The following is a 20,633-nucleotide window of genomic DNA, read 5'->3' as shown; positions in this document are numbered from 1 at the left end:
ATGTCTGTCCCACAGGTCTCAGGGTCAGAGTGAAAAGAGAATTTTGAGTTCCTTCTTATTGACTCTGAATCTCTTCCTTTCTTCCTTATCCCTTATTCTGACCCCAAAGGTTTTTCCTGGTATAAATACCAGAGTCTATTGATACTGAATTTGGTAACTTCTTATAGAATAAGAAATTTCATCCTCATGACTGGAAAAGGCCACCACTCCTATTCCCTTCCTCATTACTCTCATTTGTTATAGCCCCCCAGGTCTTCTCGGGTTAACTTTGAGTTACCCTGATATATGAAAGTCGGCCTCTCAAGGATGGTGGGGTCCTATAAGACTCTCCTGTGGAGCTCTGTCCCATCTGAAAACCCAGGCCCATTTCAGCACCAAGTCTATCTGTGACTTCCCCATTTGGAGTCCAACAGGATGGATCTCAGGATGAGTTTTTGTTTGGTTGGAAATGATATTTGCTGTATCACTGGAGGTGTTGACAGTCTGGGTAAATAGAAGTTCAAGTGTGCTCCTTAGCAATTGTTTCATGGGAAAGGAGGTGGGTCAAAGGGCAGCAGAAACCATATGTGAGTGAAGAGAGGGAAAGTCATTATTGAAATGCACCCAGACAGTTTGTAGTTGAAAAAATGGCTTTATGTTCTGATAAGTAAAATAAAACATCCATGCTATGTAATAAAACACTTAATGTTCCCCGCCACCTGTATCTAACATGGTTTCTAATAAAGATTTATCTGTAGAATATATTGGTTTTATCTAACCAGTTCTTAGTTTTTACATCAAAATGTGTAATTAAAAAAATCTTAAATAGATGTCTTTCCAAAAACCCTTGTAACATTCATTTTTTTAATTAAGTACTTTGATTGTAAAAGCAAAGCTGCAATGGACATGTGGCCTGCCTTAGTGATATATATATATATAATATATATTTTATATATAATATATAAATAGCTATTCAGCATGCAAAGAGTGTAGTGATTTCCCAAATTGGATTACAGAGTTCACACCAGCCACACATAAAGTCTGGTGATGTCTGATACTGGTGAATTGATTGAAAACATCCATATCACTGGCCTAGGCTTAGCTTAGTTTGAGAATCCTTCTAGTGCCTTTGGCTGAGCTCATGGACTGGATTCTCTGGAAGAACTGAATGTTTTCTCAACTCCCATTTTTATTTCTTTTGGGTTTCTTCCCTCCAAGGTAGAGATTCTCCAGGGAGACAGAACTCTCTCCAAGTGATGCCTGACTTTGGCTCCACAAATAGCTGCCTATTGGCGCATCCAGGTGAAGCCTTATATTTCTTGAGTGTTAATTCTGGGATGAAGATGGAATCTGAGAGATGCTTGAGTGGTGGGGGTGCATGAAAGCCAGGGATGCAATGTTAAAAACTGAAAAACAATAGGAGATGTTTTTGATCACATTGTCCCTAATGGCTTACCTCTAAATCAGAAAAACTAGGGAAAAATATGTTAAAAGACTTGTCATCTCCCTCACCCTGTTTCACTCCCTTGTGGGTTTTCCTTTCCTTGGTCTCCAAGGGGTTCATGAGGAGCCAAGAGCCAAAGTTAGCCCTTTCCCAAAACTAGACTAGAGTCAGATTCCAGGTTTGTAACTACAATCTCCCCAAACCACTGAGATCCACCCCGAAATGTAATGCACATTTTTCCCTCTGGATAAGATCTCATTAGTCAGCCCCAGGATTGCAAAGACACCCTAGTCTGGCCAACCCTCCCACCCCAACTCCTATCCTTTAGGCACCACCAGAGGTCTGCCAGACTTGGATGGACTAATGGTACGTCTTGGGTCATTGTTCTTTCTTCTTGATGTGACCTTAGTTGAGGATCAGAATGTAGGTGCTCTCCAAACCACCTTTCCCTCCTTTGGAAATACACGACTGTGTAGGAATCTCTATAGTGCAGGCTACTCCACCGGGATTAACACTGGATTAAAATGGTTCTGGATCAGTAACACTGTCTGTCTTGTAATGGGACCTCAGAGTCATCCGTCAGTCCAGTTGTCCACAGTCCCCATTCCTGAATGATACTGTAAGGAAGACTCCCGGGACAAGGAGAAGCTTTGGGAGTAGAGGAATTCATTGGCAGCGTTCAGGTGTGGGGATGGGGGTTTCCTCTCACACACTGGGGCCAGCCCACGTTCTCTTGGAAATGAGGTGGATGGCCCTCGCTCTCGGGCCTGGGCCTGGGAGAGCTGATTATAGATGCTGAAGTGGGTGTTCCCTGGAGGCTGGGAGCTCTGTGTGGACACAGAGGGGAGCCGGGGCATCATAGTGGTGGCAGTAAAATGAGCAGGGAAGGGCTGGTAGGGCACAGTCTCCATTGCCTGAACACTGTAGCTGGTGTATGGTGCCACCGATGTCCACATGTTACAGCTCAGTGGGGGTGGGGGCAAGTCATCCACTGCTGACACTCCGGCGATCTCAGCCCCAGAACTTGAGTACATACAGGCTTCCCGAGGAGTCACCTCACTACAGTAGGAAGGACTCAGCATCTGCTGCTCATAAGGAGGTGGTGAGCGGAAATAGTGATCTTCTCCCACAGAGGATGAGGCTTCCAGATAGGAACGTTTGCAGGGTAAGTCCAGGTGCCTGGTGCTATCTGCAGGAAGACAGACACACCTGGAGGTCAGAACCATCCCCCCAGACCAACCATGTCCAAGATGCTAGAACCATCCCTGCACTCATCATCTCTTATACCTACTCTTAGCTGCTGTGATTCTGTGGGAAGCAGAGTGGACAGTCAGGAGGACAATTTGTGCTCAGATTTCATAAATGGCTAGAGCTGGGTAATGGGCAGAGCAGAGGAGGAAAAGAGGTGCTGCTTATTGATCATCTAAATGAGGGACAGAAAAATCGTGACTTGTCCAAAGTTTCGCAGAGTGGATGGTGGTGAAGCTAGGACTCCAACCTGGATCTCCTAACTCCAAATCAAATCCTCTTCCAACTGTGCCATACCTTCAGGATAAATCCAGCTCTAAGTGGGGGAAGGATATTGAGAGATAACTCAAATTCATGCAAAGGAAAGAGCATGGTATCCCCCTTCTCCATTTTTTCCAAGTGATAATGATTCTACCAAGACATGGCTAAATGGAGACTAGAACTCAGGGCTTCTGACCCCATGCCCATTGGTTTTTCCCATAACTGAATAGTTGAAATTTGGTAGTCATGGGGACTTGTAATAAGGATGCTTATAGCCTGAGCTACCTTTGCCCCAGGAGCTGTGTTGTGAAAGAAGAGCTTAGCTATGTTTATGTTACAACGCACTGAGAAATACAGTCTTTGCTGAATTCCTTCTCTCAAGTATGTGGGCTCACATTGCCCAGTCTAAACTGACTGATCTGCTCCCATGACCCCAGATAGGACTTTTTCTCCATGCAAACAGCCTGGGTCATGGTACTTTTGTAATTATCCCTCTTGACAAATTCAAAAAACCCTTTTCAGATGGTTTATCCTGCTTTCTTCCCATCCCTATGAACAGGCTTCTATATTCACTAGAATATCTTGTTGAAGGATGTAGATATATCTAAGGGAAAGGGATCAGGTTCCAGTGGGCTATAGGAATGGAAGGGGGAGAAGGGAAAAATGAGTTTAAAATGTTCTTGCTTTTCCTGCTACCCCAAAAGCATGAAAGGTAGAAGTCTAGAGCTGGAAGGGACCACAAAACCATCTGGTCATAGGATGATGGATTTAACTGAAAGGAACCCTAGAGGTCATCAAGTTCAATTGCTTCATTGAACAGGAATCTCAAAGAGGTTAAGCTATGCTCAGGGTGTGGGAGCTAGGTGACTCAGTGGATTGGGACTGGTCCTAGAGTCAAGAGGATCTGAGTTCAAATCCAGCCTCAGACATATACTAACTGCGGGTCCCTGAGCAAATCATTTAACACTGATTGTCTCAGGATATAATGAAATTTTAAAAAAAGACTTACTCAGAGTAACTCAGTAAGTATATGAGCCAGAATTCAGATTCACCTGATTCTGAGTCCAGTATTCCATCCCCTACATTGTTATGGTTTCTTGTTTTATAGTCCAATTCCCTAACTTTACAGATGAAGAAACTGAGGCAGAGTTCACACAGGCAGGGATAGTCAGAGATGGTCATAGAATTCAACCTGGATCCTCTGACTCCCAAGTGTACCACATTTCCTCTACATCTACAATTCTCACCCTTTATAAACAACAAGCTGTAGTCATTTTCCAGGCATTTCTTGTCTGTACCTTCCACTTCTCTGAATTATCATTAGAGGCAAGGGATCATGGATCTCAGGCAGGAAGCCAATCAGTCCAACTAACTCACTTTGTAGATAAAGGAGCTGAGGCCCAGGGAGGTACTGGCTAAAAGTCACAAAACAGAATTTTTATCCAGGTCCTCTGACACAAGAGCTGGTGTTCTGTCATTGAACAGGGACATGGCAGATAGGTCACTAGGCCAGGAGCTTGAAAGATTTGAGTTCAAATTCCACCTTAAACACTTAGCAACTGTATGTCCCCAGGCCAGTGGCTTAACCTCTCTCTGGTTTAATGGGGATAATAATAGACCCTATTGACATAGCTATAAAATAAGGATCAAATGAGATCACGTATGTAAAGTGTTTTACAAATCTTAAAATACTCTTTTTTGATTTTTTTTCAGTTGTTTCATTCGTGTCTGATTCTTTGGGATTCAAGATTTTCTGGACAAAGATAATGGAGTGGTTTGCCATTTCCTTCTCTAGTTCATTTTACAGAGGAAGAAACTGAAGCATACAGGGTGATGAGATCCCTCTCTCTTTCCTTTCTTCCACTCTCCTTCCATCTTTTCTTCCTTCCTTCCTTCCTTTCTTCCTATCTACCATCCTTTTTCCCTCTTACCTTCCTACTTACCTACCTTCATTCCTCCTTTCCTTCCCCTTTCCTTCCCCTTCCCTTCCCCTTCCCTTCCCCTTCCCTTCCCCTTCCCTTCCCCTTCCCTTCCCCTTCCCTTCCCCTTCCCTTCCCCTTCCCTTCCCCTTCCCTTCCCCTTCCCTTCCCCTTCCCTTCCCCTTCCCTTCCCCTTCCCTTCCCCTTCCCTTCCCTTCCCTTCCCTTCCCTTCCCTTTCCTTTCACTTACCTCGTCTCTTCAGGCAGTGATAGAACAGTCCTGAGTCTCTCTGCCCTGGAAAAGTGTTAAGGGGCAATTCTTGACCTTCAGCGGCAGCAAATTGCATATGTGCCCCATTCTCATACTGATAGTGTTGGAGGGCCTGATGGGCTCCATGGAGGGGGCTTACATCAGGCTTTGCAGAAAGCTGAGTGGAGACAAGTCTCTGCCTCATGATGCTTTTGGAAATCACTGGATATTCTTTGCTAGGGAGAGAAGGGAGAAAAAGATAAATCAAAACACATTCTTACTTGTAAAAGGTGTCCTTGTTCCTAAAGTATGTTCATATTGTTTCATTTCATCTTTACAACTCAAAGATAGGACAGGTATTATTTTACAGCCAAGGAATCTAAGGCTCAAGGAGGTTAAGTAATGTGTCCTGGGTCACACAACTCATGAGTGGCCAAGTTGAGACTGAGCTCCCTGAAAAATTGTCCTTCACCCCAATTCCCCATGAAGGACACGTAGAAGCTTGAGTATTGGCTATGGACCACTGAAGATGGGGCCTGCTTACTCTCCCACCTCTGTAAGCGAGCCACACGCAGGTCACTGTCATCACTGCCCCGGAATCCTTTAGCAAATGGGTTATTCTCGATTTTCAGTTGAGTGATCTGTCCAAGAAAGAAACAGAAGATCCACTGATATAGTTCCTTTTTGAATATGCCCTTAGGGATTCAGAGTCAAGGCTTGCCTCTTATCCTTTTAAAAAAAATCTCTTCTCTGTACTTTTAGATATGAAACTGTCTCTATTATGAAGCTTGCTTTTCTTGTTAAATGTATAACAAATCCAATCTGTAATTTTTTCTCACTAAACTATTATTTTTGGAAAACATAATTATTTTTCATGTTCTATTCTGTTAATATGTAATGAGTTTATCAATATTTTAAATGGATTAATATTTTTATATTATCAGTTACAATTTCTGATAAATATAAATATATCTAACCCAGATAACCAAAAACTCTTCAGAGTTCTTAATCATTTTAAAGAGTAATGGGTGGGGAGGCGGTTAGATGGTGCAGTGCATAAAGCACCAGCCCTGGAGTCAGGAGGACCTGAATTCAAGTTCGACCTCAGTCACTTAATAATTACCTAGCTGAGTAAATCACTTAATCTCATTTGCCTTGCAAAAAAACCCCTAAAAACACCAACAAACAAAAAAGAGTAATGGGGGACTTGAGACAAGGTTTGAGAACTGCTGCTCTCACAACCCAATATCCTCATCAAGGATGTATGGAAGGCCATAGAAAAGAATGATGCAGAGTGAAAAGACTTAACTGAGTTTTCCCATCATCTTTCATCAAAGTATTATTTTCTTTCTGAAATAGTCCATATCTTTTCGATGAATCGCACAAACCTACTATTCTGTGACTCTTGCACCTCTTGCACTGACCCCAAAATGCCAATTGCTAATGGGGGGGGGGAATATGATGGTCAAGGAACTTGATTTTAGCCATTTCTCCATATAATTCACTCCCTCTGTGGTTAACCTTGGATCCTGAAAGTTGAATTTCTTTTGTCTAAAGGGATGAATACCCAAGTCATGTACCTTGCTCAGTCAACCTGTAACTTTCAGAACTGATTTATCCCTGGACTTCCTTCTGTTCTCATCTCTTCTCATCTCATAACCATCTCATAAAAGGTCCTGTACTTCTATGAATATGGATTCTAGGGCAAGAGTTGTGCAGGAGACCATCCCTTCTTTGACTCAGCTTTGAAAGAGCCTAGTTAACATTCCCTGTCTGTAAATATCCCCCTAACTTCATCTTTCTTCAGTGATTTGGAGCCAGAGATAGACTAGTATCACTTCACTCAAAGTGATATGGACAAAATTAAGAGAACAATTTATGGGATGACCAGTCCCATTCCAAGAAGTGACCCCCAAATCTTGCCCCAAGGTTTATAGCATGGCTTCCTAAATACCTCTACAGTAGTCTTGTTTTGCTTTAGAGTTCTGACTCTCTTCCAATTAGCTTTGCTTGCTGTTCTGAGGGACATCTCAGGATTTTTGAGGTTCCATGCCTGGGCCCCTGCCTAGGCAACTCTTCCCACTGTGCACAGGAATCTTATGGAACATAGACTTGGGCTGCATAGGATTTTAAGACTGATCTGGAATGGAAGAACTGAACCCCAGGGAAGGGAAGAGACTTGTCCAAGGCCACATATGGAATTGGCAACAGAGCCAGGTACCCCAAAGTGGCTTTGATGAGAACTCAGTGTCCTCAGCTATGTTTCCTGCCTGCTTTGGCCCATGCTGTGCTAAGGACTTGGTTTTCATCTGTTCCATGCCAATGGCATTGTTCAGCCTGTTCCCTATTAACAGGGTGGGTGATGTGTTTGGTTGCCTGGCCTCTCTCCCGGGTCAGGGGCAGGCAGGAAGAGGGGTGGTAATCAAAGCAAGCAGGAAGAACACTCACTATACCTTGTGGTTCTGGTAGGAAGTCACCGAAATGAAGGAGGTCTCTGGGAACACATGCGTGCAGAAAGCCGTGTTCTTAGAGCCAAAGGCATTGTTCTCATCAGCCTTCACGATGTGCAGCCGAGGCTGGTACTTGTGCATGGAGTTGAGAATGATCTGGAAAAAAGAAGGAAGAAGCCATGAGTGTTCTGTAGCCCAGGGTCTGCTTTCACAGGCCACTTCTTGTCTCCCTATTTGTGGGCAGGTAGGGTTTCTCTTCTAGACCTTACGCAATTCAACTCAACTCAATGGTGCTGGGGGAACATGAAGACAATCAATTGATGCAGAATGAGGTAGTGGAACCAGGAACCATGATACTATAAAGACAACTTTGAAAGACTTAAGAACTCTCAACAATTCAATGATCATCCACAATTCTGGATGACTGATATTGAAGCATGCCGCCAATCTCCCAAAAGAGAAGTGAGGGATTCAATATGCAGATTGAAAAAATATATCTTTGGACATGAATAATGTGAGAATTTGTCTCTTTTAACAATGAACATATATTACACAGGTCTTCTTTTTCTTTTTTCCAGTGGAGATAGGGGAAGGTAAATAGACATGAAATAAATATTTGTTTTATTAAAGAGCAGTCCTTGTCCTTAAGGAATTTATTTTCTCCAGGAGAAAAACAACATGTACACCAATAAATACAAGTCATAGTAGACTGTGATGGGAGCAAAGAGAGCAGACAAATGGATCTAGGGATGTTTGAGAAGGAAGGAAAGTAAGAACTGAAGAAGATTAAAAAATGAATAAAGAGTGTCCCTGAAGAGAAATGGCAGCATGCTCCAAATCACCAATGATTAAGAAATGCAGGGGGCAGTAGATAGAGTACTGACCCTGGAGTCAGGAGCACCTGAGTTCAAATCTGGCCTCAGTCACTTAATTGCCTAGTCATATGTCCTTGGGGAAGTCACTTATAACCCCATTGCCTTAAGTAAATAAAATTTTAAAAAAGAAAACATCTAAACAGGTCTGAGGTTCCATCTTTCTCCTGTCAAGTTGGTAAAGATAAAAATGACAATTGTTGGAGGGACTTTGGAAGGCAGGCACTTTAATGCATTGTTGGTGTAACTCAAAATTGACTTAACCATTATGTAACTCAATCTGGAACTGTATACAAAATAGTCACCAATTTGAGCATACACTTTGATCCAATATACACTTTTTAGTTATGTACCCCAAAGAGGTCAAAGTCAAAGAAAGATAATAAATATGCCCCCAAAATTTATTCACTTTTTGCTATAGCAAAAACCAGAAAAAAGTGGGTAGCCAATCTTTTGGGAAATGACTGGAAAAAGTGTCATATGTAAACACATTAAACTATTATTATGCTAGAAGATGATTATTAATATGAATTTAGTGTCTCAGTTTCCTCAATTATAAAGTAATCATAAGGCCTTAAAGAGGAGATGGTTCCTGAACTAAGTATTGAAGAAAGTTAAGTGAAGATGAGAGGAGAGAGTACATGGGGGATGGTTTGGGCAAGGACATCAAGGTGGGAAATGGACTATTGAATTAATAGAACAAATCCTGTTTGGCTGGAACTTACAATCACGAGAAGAAGAATAATGGGAAATGAGACTAGAAGGGGTAGCAGGGAGTCATTGGGAAGTGTTTTAAAAGCTGACATACATGTGCAAATTTTGTTTTGTGGCCAGTCATTTAACAAATACTCATTAAGGGCAAGTAGATGGTTCAGTAGATAGAGGACCTGAGTTCAAATCTGACCTCAGATACTTCATAATTTCCTAGTTGTGTAATTTTAGGCAAAGCACTTAATTCCACTGCCATGCAAGCAAACAAACAAAAAAAAAATCAATCAAATACTCATTAAGCACTTACTAGGAGTAAAGTACTATGTTGAGACCTGGGGGGGGGGGTAACAAAGAAAATCCTCAACACAGTTTAAAGTACTCTGGTGCCAGTGATTAGCTCCTCTTTATAGTTAGCCCCTGGTCTCCCTGGTGGCTCTCTCTCTCTCCCTGAGGGGGGTCCAGACAGACTGGGTGGCCAGACCTTGGCATTCTGCCTTGGATAGAGGGGGAAATACTCACCTCAGGGTTAACCCTGGAGTCCACCTTTCTCTCCTCAACCTGTCTTCCCCTCTACCTGATATGTTCCTTAGAAGCTGGAAGTAAGCAATTCCTCCACCTTCCCTTTATTCCTGCTCTTTCTTCCTATCTTTTCTGTCTACTCTATCTTGTAATTCCCTTTTTTCTTCTTTTTTCCATTCTCAGAATCAGTTTTTAAATCTATAAAATTAGAGGGTTGGATTAGATGACTTCTAAGACCCCTTCCAGTTCTAGAGCCATGCTCCTATAAATCTCTCTTGGCCTCAGTTTCCTCATCTGTAAAATGAAAGGGTTGGATCCCTAAAATCCCTCCCAGCTCTAAACCTATAACCTTAATTTGCCATTCACCCTAGTTACCTCCCTCTTTCTGGAAAGGAAAAAGACTTTTTTCTAAGCCAAAAATTCTTGCTCCCTCCAAACCCTTAGGGTCTTCTTGTAGAGAACTCCATCCCCAGAAAGTAACAGCTGCCAGTTCAGGACATAGGGATGAATTAACTGAGCTTAAGGCAGAAAAAGACAGATGAGGCAGACTCCAGGGTCACTTACTAACCCTATCACATCAGTTGCTTCTCAAATGTCTCAACTCATTTGAACAAGAAGGATGCCCCAGGCCTGCCCTCTTCTACCCAGGCTCTCCTAGGATTTGGGACAAATGGGCTTAAGTCCCTTGGGTCCCAACTCAGCAAGGCTCCAAGTAAGGAGTGCCCAAGACCCCAGGAGTGTCCTTCACTAGTTACCACTCCTCAAACTTGCTTCATCTGGCCTTCCTACGGTAGCGGCTGCATCATGTGCCATTAAAATGCATTTTTTATTGTTGACATTTTCCAGACACCCTCCCCACCGGAGGCTAGACCAGGAATTTGGGGCACTTTATCAGCAAGTCTGTAACCATTTAGCTGCTGGTCATGGCTGAGGTAGGCTGGGCTAGACCTACCAGAATCCCTTCCCTTTTAAAGTTCCTTTTCCTTTAACTGAGTGCCCTTTTCTAGATCTTTTTTTCTCTGACTCCTGACCCCCTCCAGATGGGAGGACAGGTCCATAGAGGGCATAGGCTAAATGCTGAGACCTCTTGAAGAGTTTAACCCCTGAGATCCTGGCTGGCACCAAGGGAAAAAGAAAAACCCTCCAACCCAGGACCAGCCAAAGCACGAGACAAAAACCTTTTCCAGGGAACTTGGGTCAAAGTATTTGAAGAGATGTCTTAACAAAGAAGGATCAAGCTTGCAGCAACAATAAACCAGGGAAGCAAATTTAGACATGAGGATAACCTCAGCTATTCGAACTACCTGAAGGATGAATAGGCTGTGTTAGAGATGGATAGGTAATGAGTATCCCTCAGCAAAGTCTTTCAAGAAATTCCAGGTCATCCATACTGTCAGCTACAGAGAGGAGGAGGTGGCCAACTGAGTCCTTTCTGACTCTGAGGTTCTCTGCGACACCATGAGACATCACAGGTGTTATAAAGAAACAGACAGCAGAGTCCTCCCCAGTCAGAAAATATCAGAAAAAATACCCTCTCACTTCTGATACAGATGGAGTGACTGAATGAATCATATAAACTCTCAATGCTCTAAGTCAGGGCTATCCAACCTTAGGTTATCTTAGAGCCACATTGAAATAAAATAATTATTTGAGGGCTGCACCCAAAATAAAAAATACAGTACACTAATATAATAGTTAATTTATAGGCTTACCTTAGGTTTAGCAAGTACTATGAAAAGTCATGGTACTTTTATCTTCTTAGAAAGTGGGGTTGCTGAAAAGGCCTCAGCCTAGGGGTCTTCCACTCCCCTACCCAAAGAGAGAGAATCTCCCCTTTTAAATGAGAAAATCCTGAAACCCAGAGCCCCGGGCAGGGAAATTGTATCCACTTTACCCAGCATCCTTTTCTTTGGCCTTTCCTGGAGAGGGAGGGTCTGCTTTGTGGAAAGGGGGATATCCTGTGCAACACCCCCCCACACACACTCTCTCCCACTTCACCCAGGTAGATTTGACAAGACTTTCAAAGTGCAAAGTAAACGGTCTCCAGGCTGTAACTCAATTCTTCTGTTTGCCGAAAATCACTTTTTCCTTCCATGGTTGATCAGCAATCTATGGAATGGGGAGTTTCTGGCCTGACCCAAAAGGGGAGTCTTGGGTGTCAGGATCACTGGGATTCAGCAATCCTTCTGTATATAGGTTCTGATTATTTTGCTTAAAGATACAAGTAAAGAAAATTCTTCTTAAAAAGAAGAAAATTTGGGGAGAATGGATAGACCACTAGCCCTAGAGTCAGGAGTACCTGAGTTCAAATTCAACCTCACTTAATAATTACCTAGCTGTGTGACCTTGTGCAAGTCACTTAACCCCATTGCCTTAAATAAATATTTTTTTAAATGGAGAAAAGTGTCATCAGTAGCACAAGTGAAAGTGTGAAGCAAATACAGAACAACAAAACATCAACACAACAGCAATATGAAGGTAGTTACATGCTGATTAGTCTGTATCATACAAACAGAATGCATCCCTCAGATCAAATAAAAATTCTGTGCAATATGTTCTGTGTGTAATATTGCTTAAGACACCAAAGAAAATTATCATCAACAAGATTATTTATTGTGATGGAATTTAAAAATCTAATATACATTCCATGCAAATTATTATTTTAATTTTTTGCTTGTGAAAATTAAAACCCACAGGCAAACCACATAAAATTGCACTGTGGGCCACATTGGCCCACAGGCCATAGTTTGGACAGCCCTGCTCTAAGCAATTGTCCAAAGACTATAGACAAGCTGCTAGTTTGAATAGGCTGAGATGTTTCCTTACTGAGAGATTACAGCACCTGTGATATCATAAGTCTAAACAAAAACAAACAGAAAGGAGCCGAGGAATGAGGAACACAGTCCCTGTGGGAAGAGATAGCAGCGGTAGTTTGATGGTGGGTAGAGTAAACCCAAGGGAAGGGCAATCTAATCTTTGTTCCTCTTGGGGGTTGGATGGGAGGAGAACCCCCTGAAAGGCATGCCCAGGTAACCAGAACCTTTTGTGAAGATATATGGCCCAGGGGTAGTGGTTTAGCTGCCACCAACTAAGTGATAAAAGCCACCAGATGACATGAGAAATGGCCCTAGTAGTTGCCATGGGGACAGCATTCCCAGGGAACCATGGAAGCACACTCTGGACTATGGACAGTCCAGCTAGCCCTGCTAGTCCCACCTCTGCCTCTAGATAACCCTTGCTCCTAACCCAGCTAGTTAAGGATGCTTTTTAACCATGTTCACTGATTACACATCTCCCTCTTTTGCTTCCATATGGACAATATTTTTTCCCAGGTGCCTAAAGCTTAGCATGGAAGCCCTTGTTTACTCCTGGTAAACTAGCTGTCTGTCCTAATGCAAGCTGTAATTAGACAATAACTAATATTGACAATGTTGATCCTGAATATAGACTGGCTTTACATTCTAATGGAGGCAGAACCCTAAATGTTAGGGTGGGGGGAAGGACCAGACCTAGAAGACTGTAGAGTAGAAATTTTCAACAAAGAATTTTATACTAAGATCCAAACCCTGAAGAGGTGGGAGGGGAGGTGGGGAAGGGGAAGTAGATTTGGGAAAGTCAGTCACTTATTAAATAGTGAAAGAACACTGGGACAATGGGGTTAAAGTTCTGAAAGACAAGCATAGAAAAAGAGAAACGGAGACTATCAGACAGCTAGTCAATAAACATTTATTAAGTGCCAACTAGGACATAAGAAAGACAAACAGGGACAAAAAGGGAAAAGAAATAGAGGAGAGACAGAAATAGACAAAGAAAAAAGACACAAGTTAGCCTGAAGACAGGAACATTGTCTTGGAAGCCTGTTCTGGGAAATTGGTTGGGATACAGCAGAAAGGAAGGATATGATGAGTCTTTATAGTTTTGAGAAATTCCCAGCCAGCACCCTTGACTAGGCCAGGAATCATCCAAATGCCTAAGGCCCCTAGCTCTGAAGGATGGATGCAAAGTAGAAAGACCCAGGCTAGGAAGAGGCCAGAATTCGAGTTTCTCTAATAAATTACTACTATGATTTAATTTAAAATATTTTTAATTTTTTTTAGTTTTTTTTGCAAGGCAATGGGGTTAAGTGACTTGCCCAAGATCACACAGCTAGGTAATTCATGTCTGAGGCTGCATTTGAAATAAGGACCTCCTGACTCCAAGACCATGCTCTATTCACTGCACCACTTAGCTGCCCCTAAATTTTTTTAAAAAAATAATTAATATACTTTCTTAGAGATGGTTTATTCCTTTAAAAGGTTGTTTATCTTGCAGGTTTAATTCTTTAATCTTGAGCTATAAATTCAGAATTAGAAAAAATCTAGGAAGTTAAAAAAATAGAATATCAAAAATCTGTGCTTATGTATTCAGAAGAGAATAAATACGTGAAAAGGCAAAGAAATGATGACCCAGAATCCTAAAGTAGGGTTTAACACTAATAATTATAAACTTACTCTTATTGAAATAGCAGGGAAGAGTGTCATCTACTTTAGAAGAAATTTAATTCAATATTATTAAATAAAAATAAAAAGGTTTTTATACTTAATGTCAGGTTTTTTTATTTTTCATTTGAATTATTAATGCATTTAAATGCAAAGCACTGTGAAAGAAATCATTTTTAAATGGGCATGATCACTGTCTCTTTGGAGCTATAATACCTCGGAGGAATTATAATAATGCACAAATGTGAAATACTATACAATAACCATCCAATAATTATTATGAAGAATTAAAATAGAATTAGAGTAGAATATAGTATTTTATGGAGTCCATGTTTAGAATAGGTTTGAATAGGACAGGATAGGATGGAATGGAATAGAAGAATAGAATAGAATAGAATAGAATAGAATAGAATAGAATAGAATAGAATAGAAGAATTAGAATAGAATAAAAAGACTAAGGGGAATTAGATGCCTCGTAGATAGAGTGCTAGACCTGGAATCAGGAAGACTTGTCTTCCTGAGTTCAAATTTATTCACAGACACTTACTAGCTGTGTGACACTGGACAAGTCACTTAACCCTAAATGGCTCAGTTTCCTCATCTGTCAAATGAGCTGGAGAAGGAAATGGCAAACCACTCCAGTATCTCTGCCAAGAAAACCCAAATAGGGTCACAGTCACACACAACTGAAATAACTCAACAGCAACAACAAAGAATGGATGGAAACAAAAAAAAAGAAATCTACTCCCACTTTTCATTGAAGACATGAGTATGGAATTTTACATGTACTGTCAGAAGTTATTTTCTTTATTACCAGGAAAGACTCCTTATGGGGAGGGCAATCTCTGGAAATAACTGTGATATAACAACCAAAAGCATCAATAAATCTTTTTTTTCCTTTTAAAAAGAGAAGTACAAAGCACTTGCTATGTGAGACTGGAGAAAGGAAAGATCATTTCCACCTGGGAGGATCACTGTTAATACCAGGTAAATGAAAATCCCTGAAAAAGCTGACGGGGGCTGAGAAATTTGTTCCATACTTGGTCAGGACTGAATGAACCATTCCTACATGGTTTAAAATAAAAATACTAACATTTCTCATCATAGAAATTGCCAGTTCTCTCTCCCAGCTGTCATGGAGAAAATACTCCACAGAGACTGTATTTTAAATGTGAGAAGAAACAGAAGCCTGGAGAAGAATAGTGATTTTTCCCAGAGTCTCAAATCATAGTCCAGGAAGGTCTTACAGATACAAACCTCCCATCCTTCCTTACTTTGGTGACTATAGTTTCTTCATCTGTAAAATGGGTAACAAAGTTATTGTAAAGAAAATGCATAATAAATAGTGAAGTGAGATTTGAATGTGAGTTGTTATTTATTTTGTGACATTACATATCTTTTTGTAAAGACAAAGCCTCAATATCTCAGGAAGAGAAAAAATAAATTCCCTTATTCTCTTTTTATTTATTTTTAACATTCTTTTTAATGAAAAAAAATCTAAAAAACTACACAATAATTTTGATCATTTAAATGAAAAACCAATTCTGAATAACTGCAATGGTCAACATGGGATCTAGAGAAAAGTCCAGAAATGTAATTCACTCCTTTCAGGAGAGTGGGGAGTGGTGGGGGAGTATGGGTGCAGAAAACTAGATACACTTCCAAAGACAGTCACAGTATTGAATTGTATTGCTTAATTGGTTTTTCTTTGTATTGTATTCCTTGAGTGAAAATCTCAGCCTATCTAGAAATGATCGATATAAAAATACAAGGCATCAGTAAAACCCACCTATTTTGAGACGTAAAAGTCCTTAACAGAAAATTATAGATGGATTTTTTTTAGATCAAGCCCAGTCCAGGGTATAGGTAGCTGAAGTACATAACCTCTCAGAGAAACCCTTGATGTGGAGAACTTGGAAAATGTGGGTAAGTCACCCCAATAGCAGTTATATGGCCTCTCTCTCCCAGTTAAGAAGATTCCTCCACATGAAGCGTATCCTCGGACCAATCACCCCAATACACAAAGGCCAAACTTAGGGTGACTTTTGATCACCTGCTGACCCAGTATTTCAAGCTACTTCAGCTGACAGGGAGGTTCAGTGGACCAAGATACAAATAGGAATAAAAGAAAAACAGGCCCTGTCCCAAGCCATTTACAATCACACAATAGAGTTTACAATACATAATAGAAAGCTGAAAAGGGTGTGAGGAAGTGAAGGTACCAAATCAGTAATAATAAATTGAAATGAAAGTAACTTGAAGTTCCAGCTCACATGCATTAGATTAGCAAAGATGCCCCTCCACCAAAAAAAAAGGAAAATGACAAATATTGGAGAGGGTAGGGAAGGACAGGTACACACCAGAGGAAAGCTACTAGAACAGTTCCAGAAGACTGACAGGGACTCCAGGAGTGGTACCAGTATGATTTCTTCTCAGTTAAGTCTGTCTCAGGAGAGAATCCCTCTCCACTTCCCTGATCCTCTCATAAGAGGTAGGATAGAGGGCTTCCCAACAAAATGGTCATGTTGACTACATAAAGTTGAAATATCCCCCCCCCAAAAAAAAAATCAATGGACTTAGAATTAGAAGGTAAACAGTTAATTGGGAAACTCTATGCAGCAAATTTTTCTGACAAGTCTGATATTCAAGATAAATGGGAAACTGATATAAGAGGATCCCCCAATAGATAAATGTCAAAGGATATGAGGGGACAGTTCTCAACAGAAGAAATGCAAATTATGAAATTAATAATATGAAGAAATGCTCCAAATAGTCAGAGTCAATAAATATTTATTAAGCAAATACTATGTGGTACATTGTGCTAAACCTGGGGTATACAAGTAGAAAAAAAGAAAAGTGGTCCCTGCCCCCAAGCAGTTTATAATGATCTATTCAAGGAAGACAATATTCAAAAGAAAACTGGACGAGGAAATAGATAACAAATCACTAATGATAAAATAAATTCAAATTAAAACTTAATTAAGGTTCCAGTTCACAAGAAACAGATTAGCAAAGATGAGGGGGAAAAAAAAGGAAAGTGGCAGATACTGGAGTGGGATGGAAGGAAGACACACTAATGAACTAGTATGTTCCAACCATCCTGGAAAGCACTTTCTCTGAAACTATACCTCCTAGGGGCTGCTAGGTGGCGCAGTGTATAAAGCACCAGCCCTGGAGTCAGGAGTACCTGGGTTCAAATGCGGTCTCAGACACTTAATAATTACTAGCTGTGTGGCCTTGGGCAAGCCACTTAACCCCATTTGCCTTGCAAAAAACCTAAAAGAAAAAAACTATACCTCCAAAATCATTAAATTGTGGACATCCTTAATGCAGTGATATAACTACTAAGCTTGTATTTGAAAGAGATCAAATGAGTTATATGTACAAAAATATTTAATAATATTTTTATTGTAGTGTCAAAGTGGGAAATAGTTGAACAATTATGGTATGTGAATGTGATGGAATATCATTTTGCCTTAATAAATAATGAAGGAATGGATTCAGAGAAACCTGGGAAGAATTCTATGAAGGGAAATTAACAGAAACAGAAGAATACTTCTGCAATGATAGCAATATTGTAAAGTAAAACAATTTTGAAAGACTAAAGAATTTTGATCAATGCAGTATCCATCCTAGCTCCAGAAAGATGATACAGAAGGAAACATAAGTACGTCACCTATGTGACAAAGCAGAGTGTTAGATCTGAAATCAGAAATATTTGAATTCAAATTCGACCTCAGGTATTGTCCGGGGTCTTCTTCCCCGGACTCCCGAGTGAGCTCCTCAGTGGGCACTGCTTCAGGCGTCCCTGGTTTTTCCTCCCCCGGGGATCAGCGAGGAGGGACTCAGGCAGACTCGTCTTCAGGAGGCATATGTTTTATTAGGTGCAGAGGGATCCCCCGAATAGCTCAGGGCGCTGGATAATATAGGGAGTTATTTCCGGGCTGCCACCCCAATCCGCCCCGAGGGCAGAACCTACCACCCGATTGGAGCAAGCGACACAGGCCAACCAGGCGAAGCCACTGCTCCCCTTAAGGAGCCGTGTCTTCTCTGGGTTGGTCTGACCTCACTCCCGGGGAGGTCCTATCCACCCAGGCGGTCAGGGCCGACCCCCGACAAGGTATTGGTTATGTGATCTTAGACAAGTCATTTAAACTTTCTTAGCATCAGTTTCCATATCTGTAAAATGGAGATAATACTTTCTACCTCCCAGGGTTTTCTTAAGGATCAAATGAGATAACGTGTTTTTAAGCACTCTGCAAGATTTATTTAAAATTCTATATAAATATTAGCTGTTATTATTACGTTCAAAACTCAACCAATGTGTGAATTTGCTTGATTATAACTTTTTGTTATAAGAAAAGGCTTTCAGGAGGAGAGAGGAGGATGAATGATGAAGGAGAAATGAGCGATGAAGAAAGAAAGAAAAAGAAGAGTGACAATAAAAGTTTAAATTTTACATAAATTAAAATTTATATAAAGTTAAATTATACATAGAAAAGAACAGAAGAAAATTAAGAAGGGAACATAAGTAGGGTAATGTTGAGATAGCTATGTAAAATTTCATAAATACTTTTTTTTTGAAAGGCAAATGGGGTTAAGTGGTTTGCCCAAGGCCACACAGCTAGGTAATTATTAAATGTCTGAGGCCGGATTTGAACTCAGGTACTCCTGACTCCAGGGCCGGTGCTCTATCTACTGTGCCACCTAGCCACCCCCATGAATACTTTTTTAAAAGCTATATTTAAGAGATTTAGTTTCATATTTTAAAATTTTCTTTCCAAGCCTTTATCACTTGCTTCCACAATCTATTCTCAACATCCTCAACGTCAACAAGAGACCATGGTCTGTCTGCATTTTTAAAGAAGAGATAAGAAACGTGAGATGAATGAGCCAAGATCCCAAAACAAATTATTTGTCAGGTTCAAAAAAGAAGATAGTCAAGCTAGAGGATCCCTAGCTGGCTGAATCCCATTGCCCAACTCTCTTTATACTGACTTGAAATTTAAAAAATACTAAGCAGTGAAAAGCTTGGGCAAGAACTCTATGGGAAACCTCCATTGAGGAATCCAAGTCCTTGTACCCAAAAGGTACTCAGTGGACATTTCTTGAAAAGGGAAACAGTTCTAGGTTTTGTCTCCCAGGTTCCTATTCTTCTCTATCCCATTAACAGAAAAACTCTGGAGGTAAAGAGGATGAGACTCAGGATCAACAAAATTTAAATTTCAAACCAATCTTAGGTTGGCTTCCATGGGCTGAGAAAATTCAATCTGGGCTTCCTGGGCTGGTTTCAATGACCCCACCCTCAAAACCTAATGTCCTTTTGCCATAAAACATAATGAAAAGCTAACTTCCTCACCTTCATCTCTCTCCAGTTCCCTGGTCCCATTTGTGGGCTAATTCATCCCTGTTGTCCTAGGCCTTGGCCAACAGAAACTCTCATGACTGCAGGATACCTTTAGCCCTACTTCTCTCTCAGCTACAGAAAGCAATTGCTTTTCTGAATCCACCTGTACAAACATATCAGACCCACACAAACAGTGCATCCATCCAAACATTGCCTACCTAAGCTTCCCTAGTACACAAACAGTTTTGAAATTCCATTTGTTACTTTCCACTGAGAGGGAAATGTCTCTCTTTCCCAAAATACAGTCACCAGAGTAGGATAGACTGGGGAAGAAACAATGTTGTATAGTGGAGAGGACACATGAATTTGGAGTCAAGAAGACCTAGATTCAAGTCTTGGAACTGTCACTATGGTTCCATGTTGTTATTCGGTTGTTTTTCAGTTGTGTCCAACTCTTCATGACCTTATTTGGGTTGAAGACATTGGAGTGATTTGCCATTTCCTTCTTCAGTTCATTTTACAGATGAGAAAAATGAGGCAAACAAGATTAAGTAATTTGTCCAGGATCACACAGCTAGTATCTGAGGCTAGATTTGAACTCAGAAAGAGGAGTCTTCCTGAATCCAGGGCCAGACTTTATCCATTGAGTCACCTAGCTGCTGCTCTTGGCTGCATGACCATAGGCAAATTGCTTTTGAGCCTCATTTTCCTTCTATAAAATGAAGGAGTTGGATCAGATAGCTTCTAACGTCACTTCCATCTCTAAATTCTTTAGATTAATTTGTTTTCCTTGCACTTTCCTGACAAGTCAGCTGCAGGGGGGGCGGGGAGCGGGGTGGAGGTAGGGAGAAGTGGAGTTGCTCAGTGCTCAGATATCTGGAGATCCATTACTGAATGATGGCCAGTTACAGAAGGAGGCTCTCCTGGCTAACTTAATGGGAAAGGCACCTATCTCATGAGGCTGTGAGAAAAGCCCTGAGAAAAATACTCTGGGAATATATGTTATTATTATTGAATTTTAGGTGGAGCTAAATATCAGACTCTAAAGCCAACTGAACTTTCCACTGTACCATTAGAGAAGATATCTGGTACATCCCATTGGCATTGAAAATTCTAACACCAAAGAGATGCCAGACCCATCAAAGAAGCCAGAGC

At 40.9% G+C, this 20,633-nt stretch overlaps 1 protein-coding gene across 1 annotated transcript in view; it reads right to left on the bottom strand.

The window, feature by feature from the left end:
- Positions 1-831: 831 nt before the first annotated feature.
- The window catches only part of LOC141511289 (T-box transcription factor TBX4), a 46,048-nt gene continuing 26,246 nt past the window's right edge, over positions 832-20,633 (bottom strand). Inside the window, exons 5-8 of the mRNA XM_074220524.1 lie at positions 7,555-7,707; positions 5,654-5,742; positions 5,102-5,337; positions 832-2,612 (exon numbers count right to left, since the gene is read on the bottom strand). Coding sequence (XP_074076625.1) covers positions 1,996-2,612; positions 5,102-5,337; positions 5,654-5,742; positions 7,555-7,707 — 1,095 coding nt within the window. The 3' untranslated portion in view covers positions 832-1,995. The remainder of the gene's footprint in view (positions 2,613-5,101; positions 5,338-5,653; positions 5,743-7,554; positions 7,708-20,633) is intronic.

This window comes from Macrotis lagotis, chromosome 2, assembly GCF_037893015.1.
Source record: "Macrotis lagotis isolate mMagLag1 chromosome 2, bilby.v1.9.chrom.fasta, whole genome shotgun sequence".
Classification (NCBI taxonomy): domain Eukaryota; kingdom Metazoa; phylum Chordata; class Mammalia; order Peramelemorphia; family Peramelidae; genus Macrotis; species Macrotis lagotis.
The sequence above is the reverse complement of the archived record's forward strand: the minus strand, read 5'-3'. Positions and strand labels throughout refer to the sequence as shown.